Source organism: Sylvia atricapilla, chromosome 2 (genome assembly GCF_009819655.1).
Source record: "Sylvia atricapilla isolate bSylAtr1 chromosome 2, bSylAtr1.pri, whole genome shotgun sequence".
NCBI classification, from domain to species: Eukaryota; Metazoa; Chordata; class Aves; order Passeriformes; family Sylviidae; genus Sylvia; species Sylvia atricapilla.
Window position 1 is genome coordinate 76,440,475 of NC_089141.1, and position 17,576 is coordinate 76,458,050.

At 37.4% G+C, this 17,576-nt stretch overlaps 1 protein-coding gene across 1 annotated transcript in view; it reads left to right on the forward strand.

Moving 5' to 3' along the window:
- The window catches only part of PCCA (propionyl-CoA carboxylase subunit alpha), a 270,508-nt gene that overhangs the window by 195,455 nt on the left and 57,477 nt on the right, over nucleotides 1–17,576 (forward strand). The window contains exons 20-21 of the mRNA XM_066313485.1: nucleotides 4,392–4,490; nucleotides 16,288–16,341. Coding sequence (XP_066169582.1) covers nucleotides 4,392–4,490; nucleotides 16,288–16,341 — 153 coding nt within the window. The remainder of the gene's footprint in view (nucleotides 1–4,391; nucleotides 4,491–16,287; nucleotides 16,342–17,576) is intronic.

Sequence of the window (17,576 nt, forward strand, 5' to 3'; positions counted from 1 at the left end):
AACACCCCTTCATGTTTTGGCATGGATGCTGTGGTTAGCAGTGGTGGGGGTAAGGAGTCTTCTGCTTGAGACAGTTACTTTTTCCACAGAAGAGGAGAGCTTTATGTAGGTTTGAACAAAGTCAAATACATACAAGCTACCTCACGTTTACAAGAGTTACACTTGCTGTTATTGTTCCTTCCTTGTGGGAATGATTTTAAGGTTCACTTTGCAGAACCCTTGCTGCCCACTGGATGTGCCTTAGATTATTGCCAGTTGAAGGGAGTGAAGGCTATGAAGTGAATATTCATATATATCTTGTGAAGAGTACTGTCTGTTTTCCTGAAAAGTATATCTTCATGGGCAGCTGTCTTGATCAGAGAAAGACTTCAGCAAGTCTGCAGAGGGTGATTTTTCATTTTGTAGATCTGATTGATTAGAGAATGCTGTTTCTTCCATTATAGCAAGAGTTAGAATTAAGGGCTGTAAGTACTATGGCTAAGGGTGGCATAGCCAAGTAGTTAGGGCCAGGACTCTTGAGTTAAACACCATGCTGAGAGGCAGAATTGAAACCATGGGATTAAATCTGCAGACTTAAGTTAGTCAGACTCAAGGCTGGCATGAGGAACTTCAGGCATAATGTTTTGAAACATCAGGCAGGAAACAAATGCTTCAGCTGCCCTCTAGTCTCCTGGAAAACCACCTTCATTTCCAGGAGAAAAGAAGTGACATGTGCCAGATGTACGCGAGACTCTGCATTAGTAAATTAACAGGGCTATAACACTCAGGCTTGTGCTGCCTTCTTTAATTGCCTGACATGCACATGGAATGCCAAATTATGTTCTCTAAAGGAAATTGAATGCAGATTATGCTTTGCAGCTCTTTGCACTATTGGTTAGCTGGTACCTATCATGCTGAACATCAGGAACTCACTCCACGAGAGGTGAAGGGTCTGCTACTTGTGTAGTTCAGGTGCATGCCAGCGAAAGTCTGCAAAGTTGTGACAGTGGGGTAAGCTGTTGACCTTTTTCTAGCATTGTGTCTTGGACTTGTCAGTCTTCTTTCTGAGACCTCATTTACAGTAGCTTTTGAATTGGAAATAATTGTAAAGGACCATGGCTGCTTTTATTTTTTACGTCCTCACACAGGGACAAACAGACCTTTTAAAAAAGGAATAATTCATCACCACTATGTCATGTGGACGTAGTGCAGCAATGCAGTCATAGTTACTGTAGATGTACATACACATATGTGTATATTTGGAACTGAGTAGTCAAGGATAAAGCTAGACTATATAGGTGTGGTATAAAGCACAATGTGACCCACTGCAGGAGTGAATTGACTGGGATCTTCTCACTGCAGTTCAAGTGTTAGCATCCATTGAATGGTGATTTGTTCTTGGCTTTCTTAGGAGCACAGAAACAAAGTAAGATGGGAAGTAGTAAATGTAATGTCATTAGTTAATCCCCATATCCCCCTTCACACCCTAAACACCAACCTCCAAGCCTAACACGAAAAGGTCCTGGGTTTATTGCAGTATTTATTAGGTTCAGTTATGATATCTATTGCTAGTGGAGGAATGAAGGCAAATACAAACTTCTGACGAGTTCTTCTACCATCTTCTCTCTTCCCCTATTTCTACCTGCTAGCCTTGCTAGGCTGTTGAGCTGCAGAAAGGAGGTTTGCTCTATTAGATAAAGTATTGGTTTGGTTTCAATCCCCATCTGGTTTTTGTCACAGCATGTCCTGTCTTCCCCTCCACCTCTGCGTTTTCCCTCATTTGTATTAAAAATAATGTGATCACTACGTGGTAAATATCTTATTTCCAGTCCTTGTTCATTTTCTCTGATATCTTGATGTCCTGTCTTTGTCATCCTACCTATCAGAGCATAGCCAAATTTCCTTGGGATTCTCTTGGCATTGCGTCACAGTTGGTTACACATGGTGTTAATGACGCAAAGGTGGTGGGGTCGATCCCTAGAGACCGTTAACTTTGAGAGTTGAACTCAGTGCTCCTTGTGGATCCCTTCCAACTGGGAATATTCTGTGATTTCTGTGATCTTCCCCAGTTGCACATACCATGGTGAGTTGCAGGTGAAGGCAGCCAAGACCCTGTAGCTCCATTATGTGGGAAGAGTGCTGCAGTTTATGGGATAAGCAGTAGTTCATATACCCTTCCCCTGACCCTTTATTCTTTCTTGAATAGAGAAACCGTAATAGTGACAATATATTATATGGTGGTTTCTACTGCACATAAGTAGCCTACAGTGCACAGTTTGTTTAGACTTAGCATCTGTTTGCTCTCTCCTTTCTGGGTGGTAATCTGGAATCAAGAATGGCGAGACTTGTATAGACCCTGGTGAGGGGTTTTGGGCAGGTCATTTACCATTGTGACACACTTGGTTTTCTCCTCTTTTGCTCATCTGTACAGTGACTAAAGAGCTAAGGATTAAATTGAGTTTGTTGTGGAGGTATTGACTTACATCCTGCCCCTGGACACACCCTTTGCTAGAACTGTAGATAGCAGCTATAGATTTTTTCTGAGGCTGCATGTAAGTCCTACACTGCTGTAAGTGGTATGGTGTTTACTTGAAGGTATTTTTGGGGACCAGTAGCCTGGTCTTCTTTGATGCTGTCTCACCTCGATCCCTGGGAACACATGGTAAATTATATTTTCAGACCCAGGCTCCAGTGCAGACAGTCTTTTTCTGATTTTAGAAATAGTTAAAACTTTTTAAATAATTGCCTTACCGAAGTTCAGTTGGTAATCAAAGAGGGTTGAGACAGAGCACTGGATATGCTTTTCTCCATTTGGAAAGTCTTTTTCATATGCTTCTCCTGTTCTCAATAAAGACAGTATTTGCTGATACACATTTGCTGAGAGTGGGCTGGGTTCACCAGAGTGTTCCAGCTGCTCTGCAGTGCTCTGGAAATACAAACCAGCTGCAGGTCTGGCTTAAGTCAAGCCAGGTTTGTGGCTGGTTTGCATCACTGGAGCAGTGTAAAGTACCTGAAGCATGCCAGCTAATCTGGCCTATTGGTGAACCATTATAAATGACTTGTTTTTCTTCTTGTTCTTTACATGTGACTTTATTTATAGTCAAAGCCCATAGAAATTGCATAGATTGTATCGCTAAGGCAAACTTTCTGTTCTAAACTAAAACCTATAAAATCAGAATGGTTTTTAAGCCAGAACTGCTGCTTCTTAACTGAAATAAATTTATCGAATTGCACACTACTCCTCTGCATTCTCTGTTATGGATTTCTTTTAAGATGCTTCTTCTTATTGGGTCAAATAATAAGTCTGAGACCTAAAAGAGTAGGCTTTATAAGTTTTATTTTGCAAAACGTGTGCTCATCTTTTATTCTAAATACATTGAATTTTTTTTCTAGTTTATTGAGAATGTATGCAATAGTTGTGTCATTATCACTATAATCTGAAATTTACTGGTTAGAAAATACTTTGGAGATTTTGAGAGAGGAAGAAAATTTATCAACCATGATTTTTCTTCTCTTTATAGTAAATTATAGAACTGAAATAATAGTTGCCTACCTTGAACAGTATGATGATCATTCAAAACATGCCATAAATATTAATCAACAATTATATTAGTCCATATGTAATACTTTTTTTCTTAACCATCTCCTTCTCTGAGATAGCTCTTATAGTGTTGAATGTGTGATGTGTGTTTTTCAAACAGTATAATACAACAGAAGAATGATAGAAGATCATTACAGCTATGATGATCTATACTTTTTTCAGAACCCAGAATTTTTGCTCTTCTCCTAGAAATATTTTTGTATAATGAACATGGTATGATTAACTCCCCCACTTTCTGGATAAGCATATTGGCATTCAAGTCAGAAATTGTATTCTCTGATCATCTGTATATTGAAAGAAAACATGTCAGAATTTCCAAAGTTTTTCTAGACTTTGAGGCAAAATGCTGAAGAATTAATTACTGCCTCATATTAATTAAGATAACAATGCAAAGCCCTTCATTAGAAGCATAGGAAAAGTTCTTCCTTGGTCCTTGGAGGGAATATTATATGCAAGCCCTGTTGTGTGGGTTGCAAGGTGTCACTGGAATTTATATGCATTACTTGTCTAATTGCAGTAAATGTAGCATGTCCAGATAGGTTTAAAAGTTGGATGGCTGTTTGTTACTTGCTGGAAATCACTTGAAACCTTGCTACTCAGAGGCAGCTGTTCACAGGTCCTTCACCTCTCCCCAGAGATAGCTGGAAGACTCTGTTGTTGGACCCTGTCTTTTATGGCAGAAGCAGTAAACATGACAGGTTGTTTGGGAGCCATCTGTTTTAAAATGGTTGCTGCTTTGTATGCAGTAATGAACTTGAGATCAGTTTTCTGTCTGTCTTCATAGTAACAGCCTTGTTTGGTGTCACAACAGGTGGAAGTTGATGGGATGAAACTGAATGTGACCAGCGAGTGGAACCTGGCTTCACCCTTGTTGTCTGTCACCATAGATGGCACTCAGAGGACTATACAGGTAATCTCACCAAAGCCTCTTTGGGCATACAAATGATACTGAAACATGGGGTCTAAACTTGCTGCATCATAAAAATTATGTGATGTTGCACAAACAGCAGAATCTTTCTACTTTGTGACAAATTCACTCCACTAAAGCTCTGGATGCACTTGAAGTTGCTTATCTAGAGTTTTGAATAGCTTGCTTTTAATGAGAAGTTCCTTATTTAGATAGAAGCTTACCTCAGCTTATAGGCTCTTTTTATTCAGTAGCTTGTGAGGAGACAGTTTCTTAACCATATAAAAAATAAGGAATGGTTTACTGCAAAAAACCAACCAACTGAAAAAACTGATCAACTGAAACAAAAAACCCTCCCTCCTAACCCAACTCGCAACAGAAACCCATGTGGGGACCTACAGTAAAATTAGTCTCATGTGGATTGTGTGATTGTTACACTTCTGGGCCTTTGCAGTTTGAAAGTCACAGGGCAGCACATCTCCCATGTAACATGTAATGTGTTTTTTATGTACTTATAAGAAATATGATTAGTTTCATAATTTTGAGAAGATAAATATAGAAAACATCGCAAAAATTATGTGCCTCTTAGAAAAGAGGACTGAAAAGCTAAAAGTAGTTGTATTTTCTTTCCTTCTGAACACTTAAGTGTTTGAAACCAACTCTACGCACCAGAGAATGCTTTTCTAAATGTAACTTCAGTCAGGATTTATATATTTGTTGACAAATCATTTATTTACAAATATCTGTTGATCCTGACATTAATGAAAAACAAATCAAAACTTACTGAAAGTGTTTTCTACATCTAACAGTATCTGTTTCCTATCCATTTATCAGTGATACAATGGTCAGATTTCTCATCATTTACAATGGAATGTGTGAATTTAGTTTTTCATTTTTACCCCTGGCAAGTTACTCAGCTGGAAACACTGTTTTTGCTTTGATAGAATTTAAAAGACTGCAACTTGAAAATAAAAAATTATTTTATCTTTCAAGGTTAGTATTGCCCGAGAGTGAAAATTTCCCAAATAAATTCTGGACTTGAGTTCTGTAGATTTCTTGGGAGATTTATGCTAGCTTCAAGGAGTGTGTATATCTAAAATAATATTCTATTTTTAGGTATATTTTTCTTTTTTATTATTTTAATACTGGTCCATTTTGGTGCCATTATATAAAGTACATTCCTAATTTTGAACAGGAAAAAATACCAAGGTATGAATCTATAAAATCTGCCTAGTTGACAAGCATTTTATTTAGAATGGATAACTGTGTTCACAAGACCTCATTGCAAACTATATTACTGTATGACTGGATATATAATAACTGATAGTAGTAACACCATTTAGCTAATAATAGTTGAATTGGCCCATAAAATTAGTTCCAAAATTAATGATCATATGATCTGAAGAAGCTTTCTTCTGGGAGGTGAGCCAGCAATAGTGTTACTTCCTACTCCCTGAGTAGGACCAAACCCTATGAAATACTGCAGATCTAGCCACAGCAACATGCTATAAGCTGACTACATGGTATCTAGCCAACAGAATGTGGAAAAAGCACATATGTTGTTTCCTTCTCAGATTTTATCTGCCTTTGCTTTTAGCAAAGAAACTCAGTAGCTTGAGAAGTTATTAATTTTTTAGTGTATATATGTAAATTTATGGGAACCTTAAACATGACCTCTGACAGTCACTCACCAGAATCAAAATTGGGTTCTTGGTTATATATTTCTGTAGATTTGCCCCACTGCAAGAACCAAATTAGACAAGTGTATTCCTGTAGGTCAATTTGTCTCCAAAAGCAATTGACCCCTGAGTCTTGAAGTATCTTCTTTCTGCAAAACTTAGCCCTAGAGCCATTTAAGCAAAAAATATGGATGAATTGAATAATTCCAGCTGTGCTTTATTAATTTGCAGCCGATCTAATTTTTCCTCATAGTTGGTTTAATTCTAAATTTGCCCAACCAAATACAATCTTTGTGTGTTTTATTTCTTTGAAGGTTTGATTTATGCACCTTTGGCTCAATCCCACAGTTTGGCCATAAACTAGCAAAGCACTTAAGCATTCAAACAGGGAATAAATAATCTTAAAAAAGTTTCGGTTTGAAATATATTTATGTGAATTATAGTCTAGACATTCAAATGTTTGTGTATCTATTAAAAAATACGTTATTAAGTATGCTTCTGTATTTTCACTCCTCTGCTAAAGGCTCAATGAGAATTAGAGCAAAGCAGAGCACCAACTCTACTGCAGAGTTATGAAGGGCCTTTGAGTTAAAAACTCACATTTTCCAGGAGAGTTTCTAGATATGGGACCTGAGTGCCTGAGGAGAAGTATAGGCTCTGGTCACAGTCTGTCTAGGGCATACCAGGGCACAACAAGGATGTGTGGCAGCCCCCCTCCTCCTGCTTTTGTTTCCTGTGTGAGGAAGCCCATCTGTGTGCAGCAGATGGGAGCTGCGGAGTGCCTGGCCAGGTACCCAGATGAGAGTGGGATCAGAACCCTGGGGTATACTGCAGGTCCTGTGGCTGCAGCATAAGGGCTCTGAAATCATTGTGCTGCTTTGGGTTACTCTGAGATCCAAGGGATGTTATACAAAGTAAGGAAATGAGGAAAACTTGGGATCATTTGAGCAAGAGATTTTTGAGATACAGTCTCCAAGGATGGGCAGACCCCATGGCATATCTTGTAGCACTTAGATTTCATCATGGGAGTTTTTGTGGTTGTTTTGAATAGTTCCTCAGTTAATCCCAATTTCTCAGCATTTTGTTTACTTATGGCAAAATTCTCTCTCTCATTTGATGAGGCTGAATTCAACACATCCTGAAGTGTAGGATTTTGTCCACCAAGCAAATGACGGTTTTTTGGTACAGAAATACTTTACCAAAATGGTTTCCCATACTTGTTTCAAAAGACATTAGTGGCTCAGAATTTGACTTACATCTAGCTATATTATGAATTTGGAGTTTGCCTTTGCTGAAAATCAAAGGTCTGTAGGAATATAGTTGCAATACACCTTCCTCAGATTTGAAGGGATTGGCTTTAATTTAATTGCAAATGCATCTGTAAAATACTTGTATATATAAAATGGGATTTAAATATGATATAACCCTTTAGGAAGTATTTAGAATAAAAATAAATTAATAAATGAGGTCTTAATGATTCCTGTGAAGAGTGAGTGGAAAAGTGGAGGTTGATTGAAGTTGTGGAAAGGAAAAATAAGAATTCCAATGGAAACTGGAAGGGAGAATGGTGGCTCAGTGTGATATCCTGGAAAGTAATGACAGTTGGAAGAAAGACAACAGGCATATTTTGGGAAAATTAGGGCATTTTTACTTCTTTGCCTCTCCTCCCATATACAAGTAAGCTAGATTTCAGTGAGCCGTGTGCCCACAGATGTTGTCTATGACCTCTTCTGTCTTCCAGTATGAACTAGGGAGCAGGTAGAAGGAAGGAATAAGCTGTCTTTTTCCATAGAGTTTGAGCATCTTTTATTCCTCATGGGAACTAGAATCTAAGGGGACCTCAAGATAAATCAAGGAATCCATGGAGTCCCGCAGATGGGCTTGAACCCAGCTGCAGCTCTCTCCTTTCTAGTCAGGTTGCAAGTGCATGCCTTCTGCTGGGACACTGCACAGGAAGACCAGATATCCACAGGGTGAGCAGGTTGCTCAAGAAAAAAGTGCTTCCAAGAAGGAGATCCTCAAAGCAACAACTACTTGTGTTTGGGCAGGTTCTCAAAAACCTCTCCACTGACCATTCAGATTTCGAGGCTGCTCTGTGGCAATGCTACATGGACAGATTTTACAACTGCTTAGTGCTGTTGAATGCTGTGTCTCCATTGATTCCACCATCAAACAATCAAAAATCTCGTTGTTAAATACCTTTTACTTGCAGATAGTTCCCTGTAGCAAGATGATGCTGAGCCAGAACCATAGAATGTTTTTGTTTGAATTATTTGTTACCATCTTTGCCAATATTTTTGTACTCCTTAGTTCCATCATATGAACGCAGCCTTTTCACTGCCAAACTGTTGGGCCCACAGCTCTGCTATCTTGCTATTCTGAAACCTTCTACCCTCTAAAGGTAGTGTAAGCATTCTGCCTGGATCCTGGAAAACTTTTCATGGCTTTTAGCACCTCCAGAAAGCAATTTTACAATAGCACTGGTGATACCTCCTTTTTTATATTTCCTGTCTTTCGGGGAATTAGTCCCTAATAAGCTGAAGCTCTGTAGGATGTAGTGGCAACTCAGCTGGACAAGGTCCTGAGCAGTTCAGCCAGTATCACTTTGACACTAGCCTTGCTTTGAACAGGGAACATGACTACCTGATTTCCAGAGGTCCCTTCCAGCAAAACTGTTCTGTGTCTGTTGGGCATCCGAAACTCTGCAGTAAAGAGGTCTTTATCAGTCACAGCAAGGTGTAATTAAGAGAGTAATGGAGTTGCTAAACAAGAACATGATCCTGTAAAGCTGAAATCATCAGTCTCAAGCTTGAAGTGTTTTTGTGAATGAAATAGATGAAGATTTATCAGGGGAGCTTTCTCTACTTAGTGTTAAAGGGAATTTGGTGATAGCATCACTTATTTTTTCATTTAATTTATTTATTGCATCAACAATTGCAGCAGGAGTAGTATATTCTGCATCCTGGGGTATGACAAATATAAGTGCTTCTCTGGTACAATGTTTCTTTAGATTATTATTTTGGTCTATAATAACAGAAAAAAATGAGAATGCTGGTTATGAAATCTTTGTTCCAGGGAAATGTCTGACAGGAGAACAAAGCCTTTGCCCAAGTATTCATTTCCTACAACTCTTTGGAGACTTTCTTCATATGTGCAATTTTTTTTTACTTTTATAAGAAAAATTACCTTTTGTCATTTTGCTGTTTTGAGATCTCAGATGTAATCTGTGATAATGATAGGATACATTATATACATTTTCAGTCTAAAATACCATTACCTCAGAATACTTATTTTCTTAACCCCTGAAAATTATTTTGGGGAGGTTTAGTGAGCAATGTTCATGACTGCTTGACAGTCCATTTTTTAGTGCTGTGTAATTACTGCACATACTCTGCTGTTGTCCTTCAACCATGATTTCAAAATTACTCTTGGTAGGTTTTCTCCAGAAGAGGGACTCAGAATGATCTGCAGACATTTGGTTATCCTAGACCCACATAGCTGTACATTTGGGTAGAGAAAAGCCAGTGTGAGCCCCAGCACTGAATTCTTGATGGCCCACATTGATTAACCTGTAGCTCACTCCCTGGGGTTTTTTTCAGCCTGTTCCAGTTATGGCTAACCTAGCCAAACCTGGTACAGATTTCTTGTCCATGGTTCAAATGGAGAATGTGTGAAGGGAAGGGGAAAATTAATGGGAATCAAAGCTCATGAAACTACAGCAGAAGAGCTAAAAGCACACACCACTACCTTTACCAATTCTTTAATGAAAATGAATATACTTTCTTTTTTTCATTCAGGAAGGAAATGAGTGATCAACTGATACGTTCCATCAATCCCTCTGAAATGGGATTAGTTTTATCCTGTCTTACTCAAGATGTCAATCAAATAATGTTAGTTGTCATGGTATCTTATACCATATTTTTTTCCTCTTGGAGCTATACATTTTCAAGAAAAACAATGTTCAAGATGAATAAGGATTCTGTATATGTCCAAGAACCAAAGCACTGGGTTCAGTCACTGACAGACATTGTAGTTTTATGATATCTAAACCCTGAAAGATGAGAAATGGCTCTCTTGAACGTGGTAACACATTCAGGGAGCAAAGGGGAAGGAAGAGGAGGGGCGTAAGAGTGAGAAAGGACTATGGATCCTGTCAAGAATTTTTCTCAGGGCAGTCACAGACATTATCAGATGTAGAATCACATGGCAGCATTTTGACTGCATAATCCTCCCCTCCCTTATAGGAGCAAGATGCATCGTGGCATGCCAAAAAAAGGGTTAAACTTCCAGAAGTTCTAGTCATGTTGTGATTTAATGTAGTAACAGCAAAAATTTAGAAGTTCATAGAGAAGGCTGAATGCCTAATTATTGTGTTGTTGTAAATCTTAGGTTGAAGTAAATGTCCTTTAGATTCGTTCTTTACCAAATAAGCAGTATTTCCTGTGGAGGTTTTTTTGGTTGTTGTTTGGGAGGGGTGGGATTGTGTGGCTTTGTTTGTTTGTTTTTTGATTGTTTCTTTTTTTGTTAGTTCTAAAACTTGTCATCTACTTCTTTGTAACACTTTCCCGTCTAAGTGGATTAAAGAAATGCATGAACATACTTAGAAGGCACTCTCTGTATATGTAATAGCATACCTGCCATGGTTTTAATATAAAAATAAAAATTGGCAAAAAGAAGTATCAAGTAATAGTCACATTGGATATCACATAAAGAAATATTGGGAAGGATCTGTGTTTCTATTTTTCTGTTTGTAGGAGGACAGAAATTCCCAAATCACCTACTGTAATTGAATCACAAGCATTAAGAGAACTCCTAAAAAGTAGTGATAAGATGCCTTAGCCTCTTAGAAACTGCACCTGCACAATTGTCTGTGTGGATCGATGCCCTATAAGCCATTCATCCTGTATTTAACATCTGTATTTGTACTGTTTGGGAACAGATTCCATTTTGTCCCTGGAAAAGGGCTGAGATAGCTTGCAACAGGTCCAGGGGAGGCCAGTATTTCAGCATTCTGGCAGGATTCCTTTTAATGGGAAAGACTGTTTCAGTGCCACTAACAGCAGTCTTAAACACCTTTCACAAGTAAAAATGCTCACACACAGCCCTTGATCATCTCTTTTCCCGCTGGATGGCTGCTGCCCTTGTAAGAACCTGGGAAATGTGGATGTGCCCTGAGAAGAACAACTCACTGAGGCTTCATTTACTATAAAGTGTGAACTGAAACTGGTAATGGCTAAGGGTAGAGCAGTGCACAAAATCAGGCTAACTTCCCGTCTGTAGTTTAATGCTCTAAGGGGAGAAAATGATGGCACCACCAGTGGAGAATGCTAAATTGTGAAAAAGTAGGGTGATTCCTAAGTGGAAAGGCTTGTGAGGGTGAACAAGTCTGAATGTGCAGCACAATATAGACAGACTCCAGCATACTGCAAGTCTTGGTCACATTGCTAGTCTGGGATTACATCCCTCAACTGGGGTTTTCCACAGTGGAAAGGCAGTGCTGAAATGAAGTTCTGCTTTCTAGAAGGAGATGGAAAAGGAGACTGATAAGGTCAAATCAATCACCCATTTTTCTTGAGAGGATGACTTAAAGGTTTCACAGCTACTTCTGCAGCCTTTTTCTTCTTTCTGACCAAACCATGGGACTCCAAAGGTAGCAATGACATGGGTGGAAGATGAAGATTTCCAGATGTCCAAGCACCCTCGTGAACACAAAATCTCATAGATTAAATACTAGCAAATGAATCTGTTAAAACTTTAGAAGGTAAAATACTTTGGGTTTTTTTTCCCCGACTTCCCTGTTGTGGGAATATTTTTTTAATTAAACCTATCTGGGGATGATTCTGGTTTTGTTAGGTGGAATTTTCAAGAATTTATAAGTATTTGCTAAAAAGTGGATAGCAATCCTCCATTTAAAATTCCTGGCTTAAGATATTCAGAATTTTTGTTAGTGAGATGTTGAAATTAAATAATAGGGGCTGGGCTGCAAGAAATTCTATGTTCTGAAAAACAGCTCCATGCTGGGAAACTACCAGTGTTTCACTCAAAATTTTATCTGTAGCCTATCCATAACTTTTCTGGGCTTGTAATTTTGGTTTTGGTTTGGTAGTTCGCTGCATGTTGTCTGACTGGGAATATAGTCACGCCATAGCTTTAAAAAATTGCAAGAAACATTGGCTGAGTGACAATCTGTGTGTTTTCTGTCTCCAGAAAAAAAAAAAAAGAAATTGTCTCCAGCTTTTACTTTCAGCAAATAAAGCCAGTATATAGTAGTTCAAGATAATTGTTTGAGAAGGTTGTGTATCTATTTATCTGATTGCCTTTGCCAGTTCAAATTAATTCTGGCTTTGGAGGTTATCATTACTTTTTCATTTGCAAGCAAAGCAAAAAAAATTGCTTTTGGTCTGTTGTAGTTTCTTTGTTTTTGTATAATTCCTTCTCTGCAGCTGCTCCCTTCCAGTAGCCTGAGAGTCATAGAGACCAGAAGATTTGTGGAAAATAAGCTAAGATCTTGTTGTTGTCTAATAATGTCAGTTAAGAATGTCTTTCAGTAATAAATATATTTTGTTTTCTCGAGCTGCTTTATCCTTCTTCTTGTAGAGGTTATAATTTTTATCTGCTAGTGCTCATCCATTGCAGGCTTAATGCAAAGCTGATTGTAACCCTATTGCATCTTACAATGAATACATCATTGATACCCAACTAAGTGGAAATAATTTTCTATGGCAAAGCAGAAGAATTTAAAGTCATACCACACTAACCTCTTGTAATTTACTGGGATTTGCAGATTAAAATGATTATTTGTGAAATGACTGTGGTGTAGCGTACACAGGATAGAGGAGGAGAATCAAACACATTTTGCATGATTGTATACACTTTTCTATTTTTACATGTGTGGATAAGCATTTTGTTTGTATATACATAGCATATGCAGTATAACATACTGTAACCTGTGTATGTAAAAATACATATAATATTTATGTAACACACTCCCATTTGACAGCTTTGAGACTGCAGATGGATTTTTTGAAGTTGCGATTTTTTTTTTCAAATTTGAGTTAGCTCGTTGCTTTCTCATAAGGAAAAAAAAATACTTCTAACTCGCATGACATTACTTAAGTTAGTTTGAAGCTCTGTGCACTGAATCAACCAGAAAAGAAATTGGTTATATCTAAGATTGTGTAATTTATATCAACAATGTGATTTTACTGTATTGGCAGGTAAACACATGGAGATGTTTTGTCTTTGAACAAATGATAAATTTCCCTTGCCTTTTTGGTGCTAACCTCCTAGCAAATAATTTGCAATTTATTAGGAGAGCAAGGACAATGCATATAATTAGCTATTCTCTATTGTTACCTCTATTTGATTACTTTCCTGCTATGACATGCAATATGAAACCATCTATTATGAGGTATAGAATATGTAAATATCTAACTCTACAAGAGAAACTGGAGACTGGTCCTTTTTCTAAAGAGGTGGGAAATAAAAGAATAATTGTTAACCATGTCCTTTCATTTTCTTGAAAACATCAATTACATTTACAAATCCCAGAAATACAAGCCTGCCAGTGGAACAGAAATAACTCTTTTCAGAAAAATCTAATCACATCTAATAGCTGAAATTTATTTACTGTAATTTGAAACATTAATTATGATAATGTTCTGATTTCTTTTGTAACACAGTTCTCAGAAACCTGGCAGTTCTCTTTTTGTTCTTGCTGTAACATATGTTTTGTGACTTGGAGAATTTCACCACCTTTCCTTCTCCTTTTGGTTTTTTTACATACACCCGTGATGGAAATTTCTTTTTCTCCTGTTTTTTTAAACAATTTTCTTCATCTTCCCCATTATTCCCACCCCATCTCAGATGATAATTTAAGAAATGGATTTTAGTGCTTTTACTGACTTTAAATGCGATCAACACTGAATGTAATGCGTTGTATTTTGGACACAGCAAACAGTAGAGGAACTGCTGTACTGTGATACCAGTATGCTTCAACAGTGTCAGGGCAGGAAAAATGCTGCTGCTATCTTTGTCTTGAGGCTGAGTCTTTAGAAGGTGCCTTCTTTATATACATAAAGTGGTTATTAAATTATTTTTGAAAGGGCTTGGATTTTGCTATGCTAGCTTATTTGGCTGCAAGTAAGGAAAATCTGTGTGAGGAAATATTTTAATGATTTTCTTTTCAGCTGTGAAAAGTAAGTCAAGTTGTCAAGATACCTGGCTTTACTTTGAAAGCCTTTAAAGAAAATGACAAAGGGCTCTACTTTTCATTTTGTTTTGTTTTTTAAGTTGTGTTTTTCTGTGTGACAGGGAGATTAGCCAAAAAAGTGGAATTTTTATTAGGACATGAAAAGGTCTCTAATGACCCTTGAAAGCGGACAAAAGGGTAGCACAATAAGTGACAGAACTCTAACGAGGGTGGAGGGCATTCCAGGAAAAAAAGAAATTAAATCCTTTAATTTTTTTCGGCTTGCCATTTTCTGACAGCTTATCAAGTGGTTGGGACTTGTTTGTTTTGGCATGCGGTTCATTCATTGTAGTCAGCCGGTACTTTGTTCTTCTTTGTGGTTTCCAAAACCTGATTGTGTTTATCCTAGACTGTGGGAAAAGTGTATATTCCTGTTTCCTTTATAAAAGTAAACGTCAGGTTTTGTATGAAATTTTATTTCCCATATTTTCCATTCCATTAATCATTATTGTTGAAATATGTCAGGCTCTGGCACATCACCCTTTGTTTTCATATGATTGTACAGATTGCAATGTCAGTGTGTGACCTGTTAAGTCAAAAAATAAGCATGTTTGGGCTGTAGTAATTATTACTTCATAAAGTGCAGCTGAGGAACACCATTAGTGAAAAGGGACCAGGATTTAATTTATTGCTATTAAAATTGTTTTGGGGGATATCTAGCTATTGTTGTGTAGCACTTTCTCATTTGGTCTGGACAAGACTTAGGGGAGCCATGGTAAGGCTCTTCATATACGTGGAGGTAGCTGTAGAAAGGAAGGGAATAATCTGTGCTTCCTGTGTGTAATGAAAGAGATGAGAATTAATATGAGTAATGCAGTTTGAAGTAAGAGTTATTTTTCTCAAATATTAGGAACAATCTTTCTCATGGTAAAGATGCAGAGCACTGGGATAAATTGTTTAGGGAAGCTGTGAAATTTTTGCAACTGAAAGATTTTGAGAATGAGTTAGAAGCACATCGTTTGGGAGTCACACTGGTGTGTTTTGATTCTGCTGGGAGTCTTGGGCTAGAAGATATCTCAAGATTATTTGCAGCCCCGTTCTTACAATTTTTTTTCTTTGAAATGCTGAAGATTTCTGTGCAGTTCTTTGCAATAGTACTCATCTTCTCGGATCTGTGCTTTAGTACATTTATGTTCACTTGGCATTGTGTAAAACGAGGGCTGTGTTCCTTGTGTTGGGCCCTATGTGGGCCATGGCATAAATAGTGGGAGTGAAATGTGAGAAAAAACTTTTGACACTGAAGGAGAAAATGATTCACAGGAAGAAAAAATTCTTTATATGTTTTGCATATTTAAATTATGTTTAATACTGTGTGAAACCAGTAATATATTTTCTCTTGCATTGTCTTGCGGCTTACTGACAATGTAATATCTGAAAACTGTTTAATAACTTCAATCAACTCCTGAACCACAGTAGGTGACCAGACATTTCATAAGGTCATTTTTTTTTTCTGTTTCCGAAGTAGCATCATTTGAGGTTTGCATTTTAAAAAGAGATTAAAATGTCTCTCATTAGGAGAGAATGAAGATAATACTAAATGTGAGTAACAGGAATACAGAATCACAGAGATGGCAGAAGACTCATTATTCATGACATTCGAGCACAAGGTTGCTCTATGTTGTACTTGGCCATATTTGCCTTCATTGTCCTTCAAAAATGAATTTTATTGAGTTGACTGAACTAAAACCAAAATCTGAGAAGTAGGGTTTAGGCTTTTAGTACCTCTGTTGAAGGAAAATGTTTTATCTGTTTTATGTATAGATTTATGTATTCAATTATTTTTGATTACTTTACAGTGATGTGACAAAGAAAATGGAATGGTTACAAATTTTGAGTTACTTTAATCGATTCTTACATTTGTGTTTTTCAGCGGATTTCTCGGAATGCCTCTGGAGAGACAAGCATTCAGTTTCTAGGCACAGTGGTAAGCATGTAATGACTGTGTATTGAAAAGAGTTAAGTTGGTAGAAGAATATAATGTAAGCAGAAAGTACCTAAATTGCACTTCTAGTACATTTACACTTGTAGTTATGGGGATATTGTATCCCCAGTATTATGTGTAAATACTCTGAGTTTAGCAGGTGAATGTAGGCCGACTGGAGCTAATTTCCAGGGCACAGTATCTGTGTTCTACCTTTCTGTTGATTCAAGTCTGCATCTATTTCATTTAGAAGGGATCTAAAAGTAACTGCTTGTAGATTTGTAAGCTTATTGCAGTGTACTGAGTTTTGGTGAGCATCAGGATCAATCCCACTCTTCCTCACATCAACTTTCTGATCTCTATTGCTTCACCATATCCCATACCCCCATATCCCAGTAACTGTCTTGGAAAAAAACCTGTTTAGTAATGCAAAGTGTTCTGTTCTTTTCTCACTCTAACCAGGTTTGGTAGCTCTGTAGTTCTCTCAGGTTTTATTTGCTGGATAGAAGTATGCCTAAAATCATAACGAGATTTTATATCATTAGACAGAATTTACTCTATAAAATTGTTCTGTGGAGCAGTTATGTATAATATACAAGTTTTGTGTTAGGTCATGGATGCTTATAAATATACATGTGATCAAAGCAACTTCCAGTTCTGTGATTTGCATGGTTAAAATGCAGCCATTGAATTTTTCCAAGTTCCATGTGCATCTAAAAATAATTCTGAAAATGAAATAAAATTGAGGTATCCTCAAGAGTATTGTCCTGCTTGCTGCCAGTAGATTTCACTGTAGTGATATTAACAGTCAAAAGCCTAGGAATGAAACATTCCATTTAGAATTTAGTCCCAACATCTTTGTGCACTATTTGTTTTGGACACAAGTGGATTAGGATTGCATATGTTCATGCTTTCATTCTATTTGTGATTAGTTCTTCTGCAAGTCCTATGAAGCCATTGTTGGTGAGGCTAACATGGTAAAGGTAAACTTAAAGATAAACTTAACAAGAGTGCATTTAGATTTTTACCTTATATGTTTGCTTTTAGAAATGAAAAGTGCCCCTACTATTTTTTACTTCTGTAAATACATCTCTGTGTATGCATATTTATTTATTTGTCTTAATCACAAGCAGAGTAGCAGTAGCATAAAGACATAAAAATGAAGTTGTATTCTGCACTGTATTTATGAGGATGCTTTGGCTCAGGAGTTGCAACCTGTGTATATGAGATTGCTGCTA